Source organism: Bombus vosnesenskii, unplaced genomic scaffold, assembly GCF_011952255.1.
Source record: "Bombus vosnesenskii isolate JDL3184/JDL3185 unplaced genomic scaffold, Bvos_JDL3184-5_v1.1 scf7180000013263, whole genome shotgun sequence".
NCBI lineage: Eukaryota > Metazoa > Arthropoda > Insecta > Hymenoptera > Apidae > Bombus > Bombus vosnesenskii.
In genome coordinates, this window is record NW_022882923.1 from 8,502,421 (window position 1) to 8,523,174 (window position 20,754).

Consider the following 20,754-nt stretch of genomic DNA (forward strand, 5'->3'; position numbering starts at 1 on the left):
TTCTTAATTGTTTTTAATTCTTCTTGATTGCTTGGCGTTTCGAAAGCAACGATTTCACTACATTTTCACACCTCTTTATTCTTTAACGATAAAAACGACTAGAATTAGGTTGTATTAGCATCCCAACGCTGTTCCAGTGGAATTTCTGTCATCGGTCCACGTACGTGACTCACGCGCGTGCCAAGTTACACGCGTACAATCTTAAATCCATTACGCTTTTCTGCAACAAGGAAAAGGTTAACGCGCCATTAAAAATTAATTTTCACCGTCCCGTCCGGCAGAAAACGGATCTTAGTTGCGCATCGATTTGCATAGAATCGATTCCCGGACTTCTAATTCTCAAATTTTCGCTTCTCACGTTAACGAACTTGACATTCTCCAACTTTAAAGTTTAAGATGTCCATTTTCCGATTCTTCGATCGTTCAATTTTCGACGTCTTCGATTACCGAATCTTCGAATTTCGCAGTTTCTGAATTTTCGAGTTTCGTTACTTCGCAGTCTTTAAATTCTCCTTCTTTGTTTCCCAATTTTCGAATTTTCGTATCGTTCGCACTCTTAGGATTCATCCGACGACGATGCCACCAAACTTCTGCAAAATCGAAGCAAAGAAAATCGTCGAGCGAAGTAGAACGATAAAAACAGCGAGACAAATTAATTAAGGAACCCATTCATAAGCGAAAGCGGTAACTCGACGAGCCTGGCGTCTTGTCGGAGATCCGTTTTCCTTCTTATACAAATATCCGCCAAAATTCTTTTCCATTCATGGCAGCGTCTCGACCCCACGAAGTGGTCGGAATTCTTTAAGAAGAGGCGATCGCGGCTCGGTTTCAACGATGTGTGCCCACGAAAAGCATGGCAGTGGGGGGATGCCAGTCGGGTTTTCACTTGAAACAGGACCAACTTGATTGGCGGAAGTCCAGAAGGAAGGGGTTAGACTCTCATATATGTTCGACCACGCACCTTGCACAACCACTTCGTGCCCGTGACACGCGGTCCAAGGATATAAAAAGCGGAAGGTCGAGTTCGAATTAAAGAAAACAACGGAGAAGGGTGAAAGACAGACATCGAATGAGCCGTGATATCGCGTAGTGGTAGTGTCTTTGGAAAAAATTATCTTATCGCATCTTCGCCATGAGGATAACAGTGTCCATCTTCTTGCTCCTGGGACTCGTTCTCTGCGTTCAGGGTGAACTTATCGGTACCAAGGAGGAGGATGAAAGTTTCCTGACCTGCGTGTTGGAGGATAATTCCGTGGGATGTCTGAGTACGAGGCTAGGGAGGAACCTCGATCAAATCGAGATGCAAGTGACCGGAAAGAAGAGCGAAACGCCGATGAGTGCGGTTATCGAGCAGGCCGGCAATTTCGTGGCCGAAGTCATCGACGACGTGCAAAATCCCGGAAGATCGGAGGAAGTCGCGGAAACCGCAGATGCCGGTGACCAAGGTGAGAATCGTGACGTATTGTTTTTAGCGGTAAAGTAATTTATCGCGAGTAAACGATATATTCGATCGATCAACGAAGAAACGGACGAAGCGCATCGAGCGTCGATCGGCGCGTGGAGCGCATGATAAAATCAACCGTGAACTTTCCTCTGCGCCGAGAGCACCGTTAAAAAAAGTCGCCTGACATTTACCGACTTACTTAGCTCGAATCTCTTTGTCCTATCGAAACTCACCTTAAGATTCTCTTCCATTACCTTTCGGGTATCTGCAGATTTTCAAAGTTCGCCGATTTCCTTCGTTCGTTTCGAGTATATCTCGTTGGCGAGCCTTTGACTCGGTACGTGCGAGTTCGGACGATGAACGGTGTTGCAACGGAGAACAACACGGGTGACTCACTTTCGTGAACGAAGCTTAGAAAAAAGCCGCGGTTGCTTTTGAAACGATTATGCGAAAAGTAGAAGGAGGACAGGCAGGCAGAGTACCCCGACTTTCGAGTTCCTAGCTTTTGCGACAAACTAAACAAACGAGACTAATTACATTTACACGGAATAATATTTAACGTTAGAAGAAGCTCGTTAACACGACGATGTTAGAAGACAAGCTTTGCTTTGTTCTGGCAAAAGTATCGAATACGTGTCTTTAGGTCACCAACGATCGCTTGAAATTCAACATCCAATATGTCACCAATTTCTTCTCTCAGTTTGTACATAGTTCAATGATGCGACTTGGGTAAATTTGCTCTAACGGTACGCCGCTCGTTATCTTCCTTGTCTTTTCGAGCAAATCGTAGCTACGAAATTGAACAATTTGACAGACATCAAGGCAATCTTCCTGCTATTAAAGAAACTATGATATCGTTGTTCTGCTTCTTTAAAATGACGTATTCTCTTTGAAGGACCGTGACGTATTCTTCTTTTTTTTTTTTTTTTTTTCGAGCCATTAGAGCAAAATTACGCAGTCCGCAAGAGTCGAAAGCATCTAGGTCACTGGACTCGTTCATCCCAAATTATTCGTTACTCCAATTACATATTCGTAACTTGTCCAAAATGTTCTTTCTTCCGTACTCGTTGAACGTCGACACGTAGCTTCAGCGTAGAAGGGAGAAGTGAATGAAAGTAGAGGTTAGCGAATTAGCAAGTAAATCTATGTTTCCAGCACCTTGTTATACTTTTAACCTCGTCAACGATTCGCGGTGGTTCGAATCGCGGCCATCGAGTCGAACAAAGAGAGTGAGTTCGCGGTAAAGAACGAGTCAACTGTTTCCATAGTTTCTGTGTCGATTCACGCGTCAATCGTGTACCCACGCGAAGGAGAAAGGTCTAGAAAAGTCGATCTCGTAATTACTCGAATACAAATTTCGCTGATACAGATCTTCTTTTTTCAGAAAACTCCTAATTACAGCTAATGATTAACAGCGAATGTTCGCGTATTTATATGAAATTTAAATACGCGAAAATGTACGAAATACACGTAATTTCCATTTCCACTTCTTCGCTTAGATTCAAGAAAGAAAAGTCAATTTAGGGAAACGTCCGTAGTCTATTATCGACGATATTGACGATATAATCGTTATAATCGATTCTATACGGCTGCAATTGGAACAGATTCGGTGATTTGTATTTAAATCCATCGTGGAACTTTGATTGCAGAGGAAGCACGTGGCAAGAAATATGGAAAGAAAAAAAAGAAGCAGTTGCAGAGACTCCTCGGTTTGATCATGCTGTTCAAGGCTAAACTCGGTCTCCTACTTCAATTGATCTCAACGCACTTCCAGCTCAAGTTCTTCTTCATCGCTATCATCACCTTGATCCTCAACGTTGTCAAGTTCTGGATGGACCTGAAAAAATCTCATCCGTCTAAGGTCATCTATTACGAACACGCTCAACATCAACACCATTACGATCACGATGATCACGATCCTAGTTACTGGGGACGATCCTCCAACGATCCTTCTGCTCAAAATCTCGCTTATTCCTCCTATGCTCCACAAAATCCATAGAGGCTCGAGCTGAAAAAATCAAACCCCATCTTCTCAGTGACGAAAATGAAAAAGGTAAAAAAAAAAAAAAAGAAAAAGATAGTAGCACCGAGAACTAGATGGCAGAAAAATCTGTCGCTACGATTATTTTCTCCGTGCTCGGGTTTCTAAATAATTACTAAAGAAACCGTTGATTAAGAGATTAACACGTAGTCGCGTAATCTATATTTAATCTTATATTTATATCAAACTATTTATTTTTCTATTTATATCGAAACAAAAATGTTAAGACCCGCTAATGCGCGTATTATTTAGAAAAATTATCGCGTCTCCTCGTTCGTGTACCTTTCCCCAAGTCGCAAAGCATTCGATAGAGGACCCATTCGCGTACCAAAGTCCACTTTGCGCACCTGCTGTCGTATGTATTCTCACGCCCCATATCAACCAAACTATGTTAACTTATCGTTAAATGACATCTGTAAGAATCGTACAGTCAATAAATTATTTTCATAATAATTCGCATTCTGCCGACTTTTCTACCTTGAACGAAGAACTCTAGGACGAGAAGCCCATAAATTCGAAGACGACATTATAATACCGAAGCGAATCGTAGATCGTAGATCGTCGATTTATCGACGGTGAATAAGAAGCATGTAAGGACGACCGAGAAAGCTTACCGAATCGACTTACGACCTTCTTTCTCCATAGAGTGGACCAGCCTGTAGCGACCAGCTTACGTATTCCTCGACATCGCGCCGTGGAACATGCGACAGGAATTTTCAACGAGCGCCGATACTTTCGGGCTGTTCACCTTGCCGTGATTTCGATCGACCGATAAATACCGGGGAGATTTCTTCTCCCCGCAGCTACATAGTATTTCTTTTATCTTTTCCCTTGACTGAAACCGAAAGACCTCGATAGATCGGTTCGTTTCCTTTTTCAAGTACTTCGTATCAATGTACCTTCTGTTAGTCAGCAAATTGCGTTACACGAAAGGTCGGAGAAGTAACAATGCTATGCTACGTTCGTACACAATCGATAAAGAGAAAATAATAATAATCTTTTTAGCGATAATTTAACAAGGTAAATCGATAAATCTTTACGTATCGGTATCGCTTTAGATTTTACTTTGAACAACGTTTGTGTTTCTAAATAAGTTATAAAAAAAATCTATAATTTCATCTACGGCTTAACAAGGTAGATAAAGAGTCGATAAAGACATTGCTCTTTACGACAATTATATTTCTAGATAATGTATAAGAACAAGTCTATAATCTTTTCAACGATAACGTAATAAGACCAGATAGGTACTGCGATGTGACAAATATTGCGTAGATTGTCCTTGTTTACACGAAAAAACATGCATAGACGAATATACCAGGATGAATCAGGATATCTGTCAGGTGTCTGTCATGGTCAATGACCAGAAACGGACAGAGTTTCGTAACCGGTGGGACCCCCGTGGAAACTTAAGTATTCACGTACCGAAGAATCGTTGGTCTCGGTGTGACCTTTAACGAAAGACGAGGCCCGGTTCCACTTGCCCTCGGTTTTTGACGTCTAGAACCTCTTTTCGAAGCTCTGATTGGACCGCGGCCAACGAGACCACCGTGTCGCGTCGAAATCATCGAAATTCGTGAGAAGAGACGCTGAAATATCCTTCCGCCGTTCATTTATAGAATTTCTTCGCGGACAGGCTACGTCCAACTTTTTCTTAATCAGCTAACGAAATTCGATCTCACTTAGCGGGGGCTATTTTCACATTCCACCGCATTTGCATCCGTCCTTCGAGTGGGTACGTCTTCGGGATATTCATAGAGAATTCTCCGCACCCGGTTTCTCTTCGCAAGAATATCCTTCCCTCGACGGGAAAAGCTTCTCCCTCTCGTCTTCAAAGGGCATATCAATGACCGACTCGCACTCCACTCGCAAGAAGAACGATCTCGCTTGCTCCTCCACAGGAATATCATTCTGAATTTTACTGTGGCCGCAAGGTTCGATGGTTCGTCGTGGTTGCACGGGTATCGTATCACTCGGCACATCAACGGCGAAATTTGCATCGGGCCTTCGAGGATGATGTGGACGTCTGGATGGTCATTGGCAGACCAAACGTGATAAACTTACTAATTTCTGCCTACCGAGAATCGGCCATTCATACAATATTCAAGATCCTTACACGCAAGTCACTATATAACACCCTTCTACGGATCGGATCACCAGTCTTCTCAGGATTCTCGATACATGCAAGACAAAGCCCGACACGACTTCCATCCAGTAGTCCAGAAGAAAGCGAGAAACGTTTCATTCATCATGATCCGACCAACCTGTTTAATCGTATCGCTTGCTGTCATCTTCGCCATTGTTTCGGGTTTGCCGCAGCAACCCAAATCTAGGAGACCCGTTCCAGAGTTTAAGGTTTGTTCTGTAAAAAGAAAACGTTACACCATGCTGTTGAAGAATGAACGTACGTATTATAGTAAATTTAATCTTTTCTTCGAACGTGCGTTAAATTTCAGAACAAGACCGGCGGCTTGGAACTCCCGGACAATGCGACGCTGATTCGTGACAATATCGTGGACAACTTCTCCTGTCAAGACAGAATTTATGGATATTACGCCGATATGGATAACGATTGTCAAGTTTTCCACGTTTGCATGCCGCAGGCTAGGGGATCGATCAGATGGAGCTTCATCTGCCCCGCGGAGACCGTGTTTAATCAGGTGAGTGATTATTCGACTCGTCTCTTTCTCTCGCTTCCTAACAAACCGATTATTCGTCTCGTTAGGCAACGTTCGTTTGCACGAAAACGGAAAATTCGATACCCTGCGAGGAGTCTGAGAAGTTTTACAATTTGAACGAGGCGATTGGCAAGGAAGTGGAGGAAGAGGAAAGCGACATGGAGCACGCCACGAAAGAATCGGACGTGGAAGCGATTTCGAACAGACCGGAGACCAGGACGTCGAGAATCTTGAACCGGAAGAAGCCGTCGCGAAAACAGTGATTTCTTGAGACAACGTTCGCGAAGAATGGGCTGTGTGTATCGTAGAAGAGACGAAATTCGTGAACTGTCATTAACGCAAGATCAACCAACTACGTTTGCTTGTCTGAAATACGAATGAAACACAATTTTATTTAGTATTTAAGTATATGTGTATTATGTATTTAAATTATGATAAAAATATGATATTAAAATATTACCTAGAGATTGTGTGTGACTTTATTATGCAGGAACGTGTTGGAGTAATATTGTAAATTTGTGAAAGCATAAAATTAGAAAAATATTGAAATAAAGGAGTTGAAGCGTCTGCAACAAATTTATTGCATATAGCTGTCGTACATGTAACTAATACTGCTATTTCCATATTTATAATTAAGCAATCACGCGCGGAAAGGAGTTACACAAATGTCCCAAGCCTAGAAAGAAACACAAACTACGACGGTGCGGTAATAATCAACGAAAAGCAAAGATTAACTTAACGGCTAAATAAGACGTCGAAATTATTACGTAATCATTACGAAGCTAAAGAACGTTAACGACGACATTTCCGTTAAACATTTATTTACAACGATTGATATGTTTCGATATTGGTCTCTCGTGGCTTAAAATAAGTCGAAAATAAATTACATAATATAGAAGAATTAGTATTCGACGCGGTTACTGTACATTAACGAAAGTACGAAAAAAATAAAAGAAACTAAAAACACACACGCACACGTGCAAAGCGGCTAGAGAAAAATCCAATCTCTTTTTGTTTTAAATTCGGATAATATGATACGAGATGGCAAAAGTCACCGAAATGAATCGGTAAATCTTCGGCTCTTTTTCTATTTTGTATCTTTGGATAACTAGCCATTATATCGTGGATAGGCGGTGCCTATTCCTCCGTTCGTAAATTCCGATAAAATAATTAACCACAATAATTACGTCAACTTTCGTGCCCACACACACTTTCACATTTGTCAGGAGAAACCTAAAGCGCGTATCGGAACTCTGATTCAAGTACATTTCAGTCGAAAGAAAGATAATCGAAATCAACGTATGTACACCTCTGATCTGATCTATACCTGATAGCCACTGGCCTCCTAGTACGACTACACGAATATAATTCTTATGACAATAGTAAAAAAATAATACTTAGCACTTAAATAATTCACTTACAGATACAAGCTCTCTTTAAACCAAAAACAAACGACGATATAAACGTTTGCGTCTTTAAGACTCTTCTTAGAAGAAGATCAGGCCACTGATCTCTTGTTCGTATAGCGTATAAACGTTTTTCTTAAATGGACTTGTATAGGAAGATTCCGAAATTGTGGAGCAACCAAAAAGCACGCACGATCTTTGCTCGCGTAAAAACGGGTCGAAAATATAGACCAAAAGCCGTTTCTTTCGATATTCTACGTTTTACTCTCCAAAATGAGGCGCCACAAGTACGAACAAGTTTTATTCTACGTCTCCGATCGATTCTTGCCCCCGTGAATCACCCTGTATCTATCGATATAACGCGATCTACGTATATTAAATATTTTCGACAACGTGTACCCTGTGTCGTCCACCGAACAGATGTCCTACACCTCTGCATGACACTAGTTCTCGTCGATTCGCCGTAGCAGTCTTGCAACAGCAAAATAGAGAGAGAGTAAAAATTTCATCGGGGAGAAGAACCTAATTTAAGCCTCGGAATCCACGGCTAAATCGGCTTCGATCTCCTCGGGACTTCTAAGATCGATGGCGAACCTTTTCTTCGCGTTCTTGCTTGCCATCTCAGCCATTTGATTCTGCGCCTTCACGGTTCTCGAATAAATGTCGAAAGCGGTGGCTAAAGCGCAGGTGAGCTGCCTCGCGTGATGTTTCGATTCGCAAACGAAAGCGTGACATTCGAACGGCGAAACTCTCCTGAAATTCTCCGTTTCGCGTACAACGATCATGGAGAAGACACGCGTGTAGACGAGATCCTGAACACCGTACGAGATCGTTTCGATGGCGTATATCCTGGCAAAGTTGGAGTCTTGCTTCCTTTTCTCGATAGGCAGCAGGGCAACGCCTTCTTGAGAGACGACCAGTTTGGTCAGAGGGAGCATGGTGTTGGTCGGTAAGGCTTTCGCGGCAGCAACCATATTATCGACGGGCCTCCTCGTGTGCTTGATGCCCCAGAGGCCCCTGGCATCGTGAGAGCCCAGATATTTCACCTGAAAAGGGTCCCCCTTTTAGTCTCCCACGTGCGGCCCTATTCAGGTAACAACGAAACCTTTACCAAGACCTTGGACCTCTAACGTAACGTAACGAACGGTATAAGCGAGAGTTTTAAGACCCGTAAACTCGCGTTAAGAAGATAACAACGTTATAATTTAATTGACTAACGAGTTAAGAGGATGCGAGGTGTTATCCACTGGTGAGTATGTGAATTTATGCTTTGTCCAAATAACCGAGGAGCGTTCAATAGAGGCATAAGGCGAGGTGCAAGGAAAACATCGTAAAATATACCTGGAACACCTGAGGAAGATCCGTCGAACCCTCGAAGACATTGTTATCGATGGATAGACGAGACAATTTTGATACGAGGTCCTTCTTTTTGTCGGTGGAAGAAGCGAGACTTTTGTCCTTCTTCATATCGTTCAGCTCTTGACCTTTCTGTATTAAGAAATACGACGTTAATACACAAGCGTTACGAAATATCTCGGCGCCTTTCTGTCGTTTAAAAAAACGGTCGTCCTGTTGAAGCAAGATACATGCGAAACGGGACCAACGGTTAATTAAGTTATACGCAATTTACAAGGTAAATTGCGAAGCGACATTTTCTGTCACCTCGTGACACTCAAAAAAAAAAAAAAAGGAAAAAAAGAAAAAAAAGAAAAAAAGAAAAGAAATAAATCGAACAAGAGTTTGGTCGAGAAGGAAGTTTAAAACGTCGCGTACTCACGGTACTGTTATCGAGTGGACAGATTCTCTGTGTTTGTCCGGGCTTCACTTTCAGGTGATACTCGACCACGTTCGGTATGTTCGGCGGGTTGGAAACGACTGAGGAAGCCGGAGAGGATGAAGAGGCGGTCGCTGGCCGCTGAGGGACGGCGTTTCCGGTCTCGGTCGCCCCGAATAACGGCGCTGTCATCACTGATCTATGCCCGCTAACCGTTTCCCCCGTCTGACAAATTTAACGAAATTTTTGGTCATTCTTTGCTCCAGGCCTTTATCGATCACTTAAACGCGTAACAGAGCATGCAAACGTATTTATCCGACCTTCTTCTGCAAATAGCTACCCTCGTCGTTTTTCGTCGCATCTTTAGAATCGTTTAACTCGTTGTTAACATTCTTCAGGACACCGTCAGACCTCTTCGTGAAACCAAAGTCCTCGTCTTCCATGGCGGTTCTCGATCCTGTCTGTCCTCAGAACACTATTTTCACTTGCTCCAAATCGGCCTTGTTCGTGTCACCGTGATCCTTTAATCACACGTAATAGAATTAGTGGGAACAATACGAAATATCGAGCCTCTCAGAAACCTAATCTCTCGGTAAGCGTCTCAGTTTTACTGTTTGGATGCAAATTCTCGATAAACAAATAATTTACTCGCAAGGTTAGTTTTTACTGCAAATAAACGACACGCTTTTTTCTACTTTCCAATTTCCGAAGCCGATTAATATGGTGGCTGAGCATCTGAATCAACGCTGGTCGTCGTTCCCCGTAATCGTAACAAGACCATCTCGTTATGCCAAACAAAGTGCAAAGCGTAACTTTTACGTATACGACGTACGGAGAGCCGGGTAAGTGAAACACTCGAGCAATTTCCAGCGACCTAACGAGCAGAAGGGAGAACCGACCGACCCCTCGTAGACGTTATTATCGTCATCGTTGTATTCCGAAATGCGTTCAACCGCGAAATTAAAAACGTGCTTAACGTCTCGGCTTAAACCGGAAAACAGCTGTCGCGCAGCACGTGTTGCACCTTGCGCTCCAGCTCGATCGTTGCTTTCGCTCTCTTTCCGTGCGGCCAGTTCTCGATCGTTTCGCTCGCAAATATAGAAGTCAGGCCAAACTCTGTCCAAGTTTGGAAAACGTATCGTGCCACGTCGCTTAGGATACTCGAGGTACAAAGAGCCGTTTCACCTGCTCTATTTTATACAAAACCAGTCATTGTCCCCGGTCACAGATTTAATCGAACGAAACGGATGCGCCGGTGCACGTAAAACACGATGCTATCGAGAATCCTAAATGTGTACGGGGGGCTTGGCTTCGAGCGAGCAGGAAACGCGTCAGGTGACCGATAGTCAAGTGAAAAGGGATTCGTTAACGTATTCCGTCCGTTGGTCAGGTGTGGGCATACTGTTGTTCGAGCTTACGCCGCGTTGCGTCGGCGCGAATCCGTGTGTGCAGTTACCGTTTCGAAAACGTGCGCTGGTTTCCGCGCTCCCGGGGACGAGAGCGCAGAAATTCAAGAACCAAGGTCGAGTCGGAGAGCCGTTCGTGAAATTTTACTCCGGCTACATTCCTCTCTCTTTCGCGAAACCCGATAACGAACTTTCCATAAATAGAATAGAAGAAGGAAACTCGTACGAGCAAATAAAGAGCGATACGCGAGCGAGTTTAACCGACTCGAGTCGAGAATACCATAACACCGGTATGGCGCGACAAAAGCTGGACAAATTTATTTTCGGGCACCTTGTATGTTGCTCGCGCCTCTACACCTGTCGTCCAATTACACCCGCGTACAACGCTAGAACTGTTAACGCGCCTGTTCACGTACCGGGTGTTCTAAACTGCATGCGTAGTCTGACGCTAATGCGAAGAAACTGGTTCTCGCGACAGCCTAGAGAATATTCGATAAAGGCGCAAAGATTTATCGTGCGGTTCGAAGATATCTATGCAAAGAGAAGCAAGAAGTAAAGTATTAATAGTAACGGTATCGTTCGAGAACGAAACGAAGCTGCAGATAGTCACTGATCGTTATTACGGTTTTCCAAGATTTCCGTTACGCATCGAGATATCGGACTTTATCAATTCCGCGGGCAAGTAACTAAATTCTCGAACATCGACGTCGAAACGTACACGATCGTAAAAGAAATTTGAGGGAACGCCGTTGTCCGACGCGGGAAACAGGGAAGGAGAGGAGTTCCCTTCTCGCTTCGAGTTCACGAGAGGATAACAACGATACCGGAAACGTCGGTGGATGAGTGTCTGACCGGAAGCTATTATACCCGTGTCACGAACAAACTGCAACGGCGCGCGTCTCGCGCTGTTGGAATTTAAACCATACGCTTGGCTATATTTACTCTTTTTAATCGCGACAATGTTGCTTTATTTTAATTACGCTTCCAACGCGCCACGTATCTCCCAATTAACCGATATTACGGACGATAGCGAGCGAGCAGATTTCTCGTTATCGATCCGAACGAAACGAAACGATACATCGTAACTCATCGCCGTTCCCTCCCACGTTTTCCCACGGTCTCGCCATTCTGCGATACCGCTCTTTTTCTTCGGCAAAAACGCGGAAGGAGAAGATAAGTAGATCGGTAACTATCGCAACTAGAAAAGAAGAAATATAGGAGAAAAATTCAGGCGCGATTTTTATTTCTCTAAAGATCCTATCACCGTCTTTATCGTCGATAAATACACATTATATATAAAGAAGATAATGAAATCTTACGATCCTCGATACGCGATCGTTTCTCTGAAGAGGATGTCTCCGTGAAACACGAGACACGAACTAAACCTTCGTAAAGAGATAAGACGCAACGACCAGTGTCATCCGAAGATTACGAAGGAACCGCCTCGACGATGCAGCTTGCATCGCCGTACGGATAAAACGTATACGCGTGATAAATGATACTTGCTGTTATTTACCTTGGCAGTTGCCACTCGTTCGACGATCCACATCACTGACAAACACACGTTCACCAAATTATCAACTCTTGCTCCGAAGATGAGTGTTTCGAAGCGCGAGCGCGATCTCGATACGAACGCGACTGTGGCCGGGCCACTCTGTCGATTCCGAGTATCCGGAAACGTAACCGTAGATGCAGCTACCGATCGATCGATCCGCGCCCGTTCAACCGCGAAACCGTTCTAAGGATGGACCGATCTAGGATCGGCGAACGATCGACAACCGGCTGCGTGCTATGCACCGTCGCGTATACGTGCGACTGAAAATCTGGGACACCGCAGCTCGCTCCGACTCGCGTCGACTGATAAAACGCGCGACGAGTCGCCAGCACGAGCTCGATGCCACCACGCACACGTACGTATATACGCGTCTATTGTTATCGCCAAACTTTTGATAAATCTCAAGTAAGCGAGATAACAACGGCGATTCTATCTTCGCGCGCCAACAGTCACGAATAAGACAGAAATGGACTATTTGTTCGAACGAAGATAGATAGAAGAAAATAGCAGTTTTGTTTCTAATCGCAACGGTCTTTGTTTTATCGAATCGAAGGATTCGCTCTCGTCGCTGTGAACGTTCGCATTTCTCCGTTACTGCGCTCCTTCGTTTTACAATGAGATTCGAGTGACTATTAATTTGCCGACGAACAGGTGTCGCGCTACCGAATGTGGGACAGCCTCGGCCAGTCTCGTTCAAGCACAACCGGAATGTATTGTAAAACATACAGCAACGATGTTACGTGTCAGAGATATCGTAAGCACAGATATCGATGATAAAAGCGAAGAAATTGGCGAACGCGTAGCTTGCGTTGCTAGCAAAGCGAGTCGAAAGACGCTTCCTAGCATTCGTTATAATTGATGTTATATTGCTTACGTAACTCTGGATACAATAAAATCCATACGCTACCAACAGAGTGTTACGTAAAAAAAGAATAGCGAAGCTTCGATTGTGCGCACATGCACAGGTACCAAGATGCGGATAAAAATCGAGATATCAATTAAAATAATTAGACAATCGGCGGACGCGTAACTAAATCGATAAGGATTTCTAACGATAGATTCGAAAACGCGTCGAGAATCGACGGATGATCGTTGCGCGCGATTACTAGTTTGTCACCACCACGAAACAGGCGATGGAAAACAGAACGATCGGATTGCTAATACGACAAACTTGACGATACTCCGCCCCATACTTTGGTTAGTAATTAATCCCGTAATATCGTAATTAAATATTTAATCGGTCGACACAGTGGTAGAAACGTGAGAAAAAACTTTCATGTCGCTTTTGTACGGCGACAGGAAAGATGCTCGGAAGTCAACTCGTTACGAAATTACGAAGGCTTATAGCGACTGAACATTGCCGAGCGTGTGAAAATTCGGAATATAGAGTAACCGTCTGACGAAAGTGTCCATTAAAACAAATGGTCCCCCTTTGATCGCCTGTTTCTGAAAAAAAAAAAAAACACACGGTCTCGTCCATTCTTACCGCGACAACACCTGCGCTTTTACGCTGCACAGCATTGGAAACAGCAACGTTAACAGATACGTTGCGCGATAACGCGTTTGAAGCATCGATAGAACCAGTCTTGTATCGGAGAGTCACCAAGAGATTTTTTAACGCGACTATAACATTCTTAATAACAGGTTTCTTAACAAGAGAGGAAAACAAAAGTTTTCTTCTTCGTCGACGCTTGGCGTTTCCCTCGAGATACGATTGCCTGCTATTTTCAATCGTAAAACAGCCGAGCGGACCTTCCCACGAACGTTACACGGATTTTGTAATCGGCGTGATATATAATTAAGAATAATTTAATTCAAAACGACAACTATCCTCCTCTTGTCTTTCTTCTTCTTGTCCATTCTTCTTTCACGTCTAAAATACACGATCGTTACACAAGTGGCGTCTTAGTATTAGCCGTGGCAACCGTTTTACTTTGTAAACTACACGAACGTTTGATAAATCGCTGCAGGATATATTTGAAAACGACGCAGTATTTTGTTACTCGATTCGAAGGTAAAGTATGCGAACCGTGGCTAAAATCAGCTATCTAATACCATGGAATTTGCATGTCAATCTCGAAATGTTCGCGGTCAGCAATTATGCGCCGCTAATTGGCACTGAACGCGCCTCGAAAATTAAGGGGCTACCGAGAAGAGGATGGAACAGACTACGGCATGCAAATGAACGATTTGATCGTGCGAGATTTCTATTTTCCGCCTGTTTAGCTACGTCGTACCTCGAGGTATCTCGATCGGAAGAAAGGAAGTACTTTGGAGCTTCCTATTTCCTTGAGAGATATATATATTTTTCTTTTTTTTTTTTTTTCTTTTTTTCTCACTCGATTGCAACCTCCTGTACTTGATAAATGGTAACGAACGCGTACTTTCAATTTTATTGGGAAATCTTCCTTCGTAGCAGAAAAAATGAAATGGAAGAATTCTTGTATCTAGCCTTATCGGAGGATGTTGAGAAAAAACGGAAAATCGATATGACAAGTAACTTGGCCGGATACTTTAATTCGATAAGTCGCAGGATGGTCAGTGACAGATATTAACCTGCATGTTTCCCACTAAGTCATTCTCGATCCAATCGTGTTCTGTCATCGTTCGAATCGACAAATTTCTTAAGAGCTTAAAAAACAAACTTCTTCGGGTGTAATACACAGGAGGAAGGCAGCGTGGTTAAACCTTGGATACACTGTGCGAGATAAGACCGAGTGATTTCGGCACTGGTACACGTGACGAGGATTTTCCATTCTGCAGAGAATCCCACGAAAACAAAAAACCTAGCTATCAGATCGATGGGATCGGTGAAATAATCTAGAGCATCTTCCCCGCGAAAATGCGAAAACGCATACAATGAAATTAATATTATACAATCGCACCGAATCGGCGAAAAGTATCGGATATGGTAGAGGAAAACATTCCACGAGAAAACTGTCTGGGAGTAACATAACGAAATTTCGAAGGAACCGGCAGGTTCTTCCCTTGGTCCTTGTAACAAGATCGTGTTTTCACGGTTGTAGAAGCACAGACGTTGCGTAAACGTGGAGCAACGTCCACTTTGTGTTCGAGGTACAAAAATAACGACAACGCTGGATCGATCGTGCTCTCATGGCTGATGAACGAAAGATCGCTGATCGACTCGCGTCCTTACCTATTTCCTCTTTTCAACCCCTTTCGACGAAGACGTCGAAAGATATGACTGAAACGCGTAAAAAAAGTTGCAACCCTGACTCGAGTATGATCCTTACGACTGTTTTCACGGGTGTAAGAACACGAGACGGATTGCGTAAGAGAAGAATCTGCGGCATCGTAGAAACGAATCCCTCCCCTACCTCCTTGGGATCTTCTCTTTCTCCGTTCGTCCGGTGTGGGAGCCCCGGAAAAGAGGGGCTCTCAAGAACCCCCCCTTGTTTCTGCTCGATCTCTAAAGCCATATATATACCACCACTTCGTGGTAGCATCCTTCGAGAAAGAAACTTTGCCCGTAACACCGTGGAGACCGAACTTGCAGGCGGAGGTCCAGCGGATCGGGACCGGTGAGTGCATTGTGCCAAGATCCGAAATCGAAACTCATCCTAAGATAAATGAACACCACGTGGAAGGACACTGCGGATTAAGGTGATTGGATCTTTTACGAAACGGTAAGATTTTATTTCCCTCCGCTTCCAACAACTTGGAAAGCTTCGATGCCCGGTCTTCTAAAACATACAATCAAGAAGAATACTCGAATTCGAGGAAACGAGTAGAACTTGGATGAAATTAATCGATCTTCCATCTGATTATTTCAAATTTATTAATCGACGATTTCATCCGATTTTTTAGATGATTTCGCGGTACCAAGTTTTGTGCGCGCTGCTCCTATTCGGCGCTGTTTTGCTGTACCAAGCGATGGCGGTAAGTGACACGATTCGCCGCGTTTCCCTCTAAAACCGTTCGATTCGTAGTTCGAATTGCATATAATATATGTATATTCAGCAGGGAGTATCGTGCACGCAATACCTTTACGAAAGCAGCGCTGAATTAAAGTGCGAAATTATTATATTCACCGTACTTTCTCACGTGCAACAATGACAGAGGGAGGACGGTATCTTCTCGCGTCATCTTCGCCAAGTGGCGGCATGAAGTAATTCATTAATTAAGTCGTGTTGCGCGAGCGCGTTTTCTCGCGCGCTTCCTTGGACAAAGTGGTTCAGAAACGTGCGTTAAAATTTCCACGTCTTCCAGGTCTGTTACGTTCGAATAAGATTGCGCAACGCCAGAGATGGGTCCTGGCAAAACCATCCGGCATTCCGGAATTACGAAACCGTGTGATTCGAGCGCGGATCTACGCGTGTTCATCGACGGCACTTTTATTCGCGCGTTTATCGATGGCCGATCGTGCGACTACCGAGCCGCAAGCATATTCATTTTCACCGGAAACGATGGCCGTGAACGCGGATCGAAACGCAAGGGGACCGAATTTTCAATGCCGTCGAGCCACCGGCCAGAAAACTGAAAATGATTAATTAATCCGCCGATCGTTATCGCGTTAACATTCACGGTACGCGATTCCAGAAATTCTTTCTTCATCCTTTGAAGAAACCATCCAGCCATTGTGCCATTATGTAACGCAGAATTCTTCGACATTCAGCTTTTGCGGTCAAATCGTCTTTAAAATTTTACGACACGTCTTTTCTCGCGAGGGAAGGTTCGACGATCGTCGAGCAGAACCCTGACCTACCCTAGTTTCGCTGGCGGTAACCGCGCCATGGATTACGGGCGTGTTTTCTTGCCAGGCGTCGAAATCACCCGTCACGTCGAAAGGGTGGAGGCAGTGTCTTGCGGTTGCGCGCGTGTTAGTGGACGGGAGATCGAGTACAAAGGCACGGAGATGCGCATCCGCTTGCGGGGAACAATGTAACCCGACTTCCGGTCAAACATCGGCACGTACACGCACTGGACTGGCTCGATCCGACGTTGTGTCGCAACAGCCTCTTTTTTTCTTCTCGTTTTGACCGATAGCCAATTGCGAAAAAGATCGCGCAACGAGATTCCCCTGCGATCCGCCGCGATTTGAACGTTGTTTAAAGGCTGCTTGGATCATTAACCCTATGCCTTTTCCTTAACCCCTTTCGCATTTTATCTTCGTTGCGCGATCCAACGGTTGGATAGAAATTTTTGTTAATGACCTAACAAGCGCTCGATGCATCGTGCATAACAATTGCGCTACGAAAGGAAGCGCAACTTATAGCGTGCATCCTCGTTCGGTCCACATTCCATTGTGAGCGATGATAGATGATGAAAGCTGTCGGTGACGTTTCGTCACAGTCCCAAGGGAATTGCAATGTAAATAACGCTTTTCATAGTTGCGCCTTCTCGGCTAATTGTCTTTGTTCCAAGAGAAATCAAGATGTGATTCGCGCAACTTATTTAAATTGAAATACGTAAGCCGTAATTCGATTACCCTGCATATTCTACGTATACGTTGCACGCATACTCCCTGAAATCTTCGTTATCGCGTTACGAGTTGCAACAGGCTTGCACCGTATGCGCGTCCCTGTACGATTAACGTTAATCGAGATGCGACAGTTTCAAACATCTCGTCTACCAATCTCTACTGACGTTTCAGCAAGTAGACGGCTATACACCTGGCGTGGATTATCCGATCTACGACTCGGTACCTTTCGGCCTTACGTTTACCTGCGGGGGCAAGTTACCTGGTTACTATGCCGATCCTGAAGCTAGATGTCAGGCAAGTTTACGCCGTTAACTCGTGCCGTCCGATCGAAACACAGAAGGATGAACGCGATTTTGAAATTTTTTATTAGGTCTGGCATTGGTGTTTGCCAAATGGGCGCCAGTTCAGCTTCCTCTGTCCAAACGGCACAGTTTTCAGCCAATCGGCCCGTGTCTGCGATTGGTGGTTCAAGGTACCGCATTCTCCATGTACGTCGATCTTCGTCATTTCTGTTCGAGGTCTGCTTAAAACTTTTTCTTTATCGTAGGTTGATTGCAACGACTCGCCGAGATTGTACGGTATCAACGACGACCTGTACAGAGATGTGAACGGGAACAAGATCTAACGCTCTGATTGTAAAATCTGTGAACATTTAAACGCGTGTTAACAAAGAGTATATTTCTGTGTACAGTTTCTTCGAGACAAGAGAGTATTTCAATAGAAGCGAGATTCCGTCCAACGAGTTGTGAGTTCCTAGCTTGCCGGCAGAGAAACGCGTGAACAGAACGCTGTAATATTCTCGGACGCTAAATCGCACGACGACGATCGATCGCTACAGGCTGATCGAACTTTTAGCTAGATAGAATTTCATCGCAGGTGCTGATCACTTCCATAGAACAATGAAAAATCTCTGTATCTTCCCACAAACCATCCGAATAGTTCTAACCGCCTTATAACAGATTCGATTCTTCAATAAAGAACAACAGATGCATTAACTTTTTGCTACGTGTTGAACGTGACCGTGCCTTGGTCGCGCTTTAATCGTACCGGTCATCGTGTCTTTTTATCGTAAAACTATGTTAAGAGAGAAGAATCCCGGGGAGAGGAGGAAAGAACGCGCGATCGTGCATCGCAAAACTCGAAATCGCATCGAACGATTTCTTGGCATGATCGAACAATAGAAAGCGAGCGAGTGATCGACGCGAACGACCAGCTCTTTCCCTACCTTTTTCCTGTCAAACGCTGGCCATCCGCGCTACGCTTTTCCGTTTACGTTTTACATGCACGCTGCGTCGCGAGTCTTCTTCCCCTCCTTCTTCCCTCGCGTATCTTTCGAGATCGATTAGAAAGAAATGCCGATCGTATCTTCGACCAAATCGCGCGGAAGCCTCGCCGCGCCGGCTCGTTTTTCTTCCGATCGAACAACGTGTAATTACCGCGAGGAATTTCAATCGATGCCTCGAACATTACGTAAACGAATAGAGATTTGACGTGGTCACTTACGAAATCCTCCTAACTTCCACCTGTCGAACAAGTTTTTAGAGTGTCAAGGCCAAAGTCATCGTCGAACACCGTTATTGCGATTATGCGCCGTTGACCACACGAATCAAATGAAAAATACATGAATCGTATCGTAGCCAGCTCGTTGCGCGTAATTACGACACCGTTCGACATCGGGACGATGCCGTGACATCTCTAGAAGATCGAAGCGTCGCGCAGGATTACGAGGAATTTGCGTGCGGAACTTTCGAGCGGCGAGCGAGTTAAAATTCCGGGCGCGTAAAAAACACGCATCGAGACGTTCCTCCTCGAGCGAATCGCGAGCGCAAATATCACGGGCGTACCCGACGCCTCGTCCTCAAATTCTTGACGATCCCCTTTCAAAGATCAACAGGCGTGTCGTGGCAAGTCATGCTTCGGACAGTGATCAGGATCATCGGCATTCGTCATATCTACGATATCGATCTGGATTGAACGAACTGTTCTATTAGCAGGCAACAAGTATCGGGACACAAACTCGCGATACGGTAGCTGCAAAAAGTATTTATACGTACCCTTGTATCTCTATCAAACGTTCAAACACCGCAATTACGATGATATGCAAGTACTTTTTATAACCTTTATATTATATATGACGGTACAATAGATTTATAGCGACGTAACTAGAAAATATGAACAAAGAATGGCATTGGATTTGTAAATATCGACACGTGTCCTGACACTTGTGGCCGATAATGTAAATCTTCGTCGAGTTTTACGAACCCATCGACTATAAAATGGCCGACGAAATGACGCGACCTTATCTCGAGGAAAAGAACGTAAGACAAGGGAGATCGAGGCCTTGAATCTCGAGAAAGAAAGGAGTTGTCGTCCTTAGAGAAAGCAGTGAACTTTGATGGAACGATCCATCTCGTGGGCACGGGTGAGTTCCGATTATCGCGATACGATCCTGTTTTACGATCCTGCCAACGAAGCCGAATCAAGAATAAATCGCAGCTGGACGGTCATCGCAGTTTTCACCGAAGGTTAACATTTATTAACAGGATTTCTTCTTCGAACGAATCCAAAAATGGTCGGCACGTACGCGCGCGTCAATTGCACTGGTATTCCCTTAAAGTTAGAAAGGACTAGTCGAAGGAGTGGAAGCTGGTTAGAATACTTTCTTCGAGTAGCTATAACTCTATTCGCTCGATGCCTGACCCTGAAGGTGATTTATCGAAAAGCCAGTCGGCTCGCTCGGAGAGTCGATCGCTTTTTCGCGTCTAACGGCGTTCGATTGCGAAAGAATCACAGTGCGAGCCTCGCGGGAAACCAAACTTCCTATTTCCAAAGAGTTAGGCGTGTTGTCGTCGGCCGAGAAAGCGATCGTTATCGATTAATAGAATTCTAGAGGCGCGATGTACTCGCCGGTTCCACGAATTTGTCCTCCTCCGTGTCCTTCGTCGGCGGAGACGACGTTCCACTTTCACTTCGTTCCTTCGATCTTTCGAAAAATTACAATTACGAGGAG

General features: G+C 44.4%; 4 protein-coding genes across 5 annotated transcripts; 3 read left to right on the forward strand and 1 right to left on the reverse strand.

Moving 5' to 3' along the window:
* Positions 1 to 1,124: 1,124 nt before the first annotated feature.
* On the forward strand, positions 1,125 to 3,453 carry LOC117232421. Its single transcript, XM_033491779.1, has 2 exons — positions 1,125 to 1,445; positions 3,094 to 3,453. The coding sequence occupies exons 1-2, from the start codon at positions 1,133 to 1,135 to the stop codon at positions 3,441 to 3,443; spliced, it is 663 nt and encodes a 220-aa protein (XP_033347670.1). The 5' UTR covers positions 1,125 to 1,132; the 3' UTR covers positions 3,444 to 3,453.
* A 1,978-nt stretch (positions 3,454 to 5,431) lies between these two features.
* Positions 5,432 to 6,578, forward strand: LOC117233207. Its single transcript, XM_033493290.1, has 3 exons — positions 5,432 to 5,837; positions 5,939 to 6,142; positions 6,208 to 6,578. The coding sequence occupies exons 1-3, from the start codon at positions 5,664 to 5,666 to the stop codon at positions 6,421 to 6,423; spliced, it is 594 nt and encodes a 197-aa protein (XP_033349181.1). The 5' UTR covers positions 5,432 to 5,663; the 3' UTR covers positions 6,424 to 6,578.
* Positions 6,579 to 8,052: 1,474 nt separating this feature from the next.
* LOC117232480 lies at positions 8,053 to 12,637 on the reverse strand. Of its 2 annotated transcripts, none has more exons than XM_033491844.1 (5): positions 12,263 to 12,637; positions 9,661 to 9,861; positions 9,344 to 9,565; positions 8,908 to 9,054; positions 8,053 to 8,612 (listed from the first exon to the last, which is right to left on the reverse strand). In XM_033491844.1, the coding sequence occupies exons 2-5, from the start codon at positions 9,781 to 9,783 to the stop codon at positions 8,094 to 8,096; spliced, it is 1,011 nt and encodes a 336-aa protein (XP_033347735.1). In that variant the 5' UTR covers positions 9,784 to 9,861; positions 12,263 to 12,637; the 3' UTR covers positions 8,053 to 8,093. The 2 variants fall into 2 exon arrangements, with proteins under 2 accessions (XP_033347735.1, XP_033347743.1); XM_033491852.1 differs by lacking the exon at positions 12,263 to 12,637 and adding an exon at positions 11,078 to 11,095.
* Positions 12,638 to 15,407: 2,770 nt separating this feature from the next.
* LOC117234243 (U-scoloptoxin(01)-Cw1a-like) lies at positions 15,408 to 18,739 on the forward strand. The gene is made up of 5 exons (XM_033495255.1): positions 15,408 to 15,948; positions 16,130 to 16,201; positions 17,916 to 18,038; positions 18,115 to 18,216; positions 18,292 to 18,739. Exons 2-5 carry the CDS (start codon positions 16,130 to 16,132, stop codon positions 18,367 to 18,369), a joined length of 375 nt encoding a protein of 124 aa, XP_033351146.1. The 5' UTR covers positions 15,408 to 15,948; the 3' UTR covers positions 18,370 to 18,739.
* Positions 18,740 to 20,754: the final 2,015 nt, after the last annotated feature.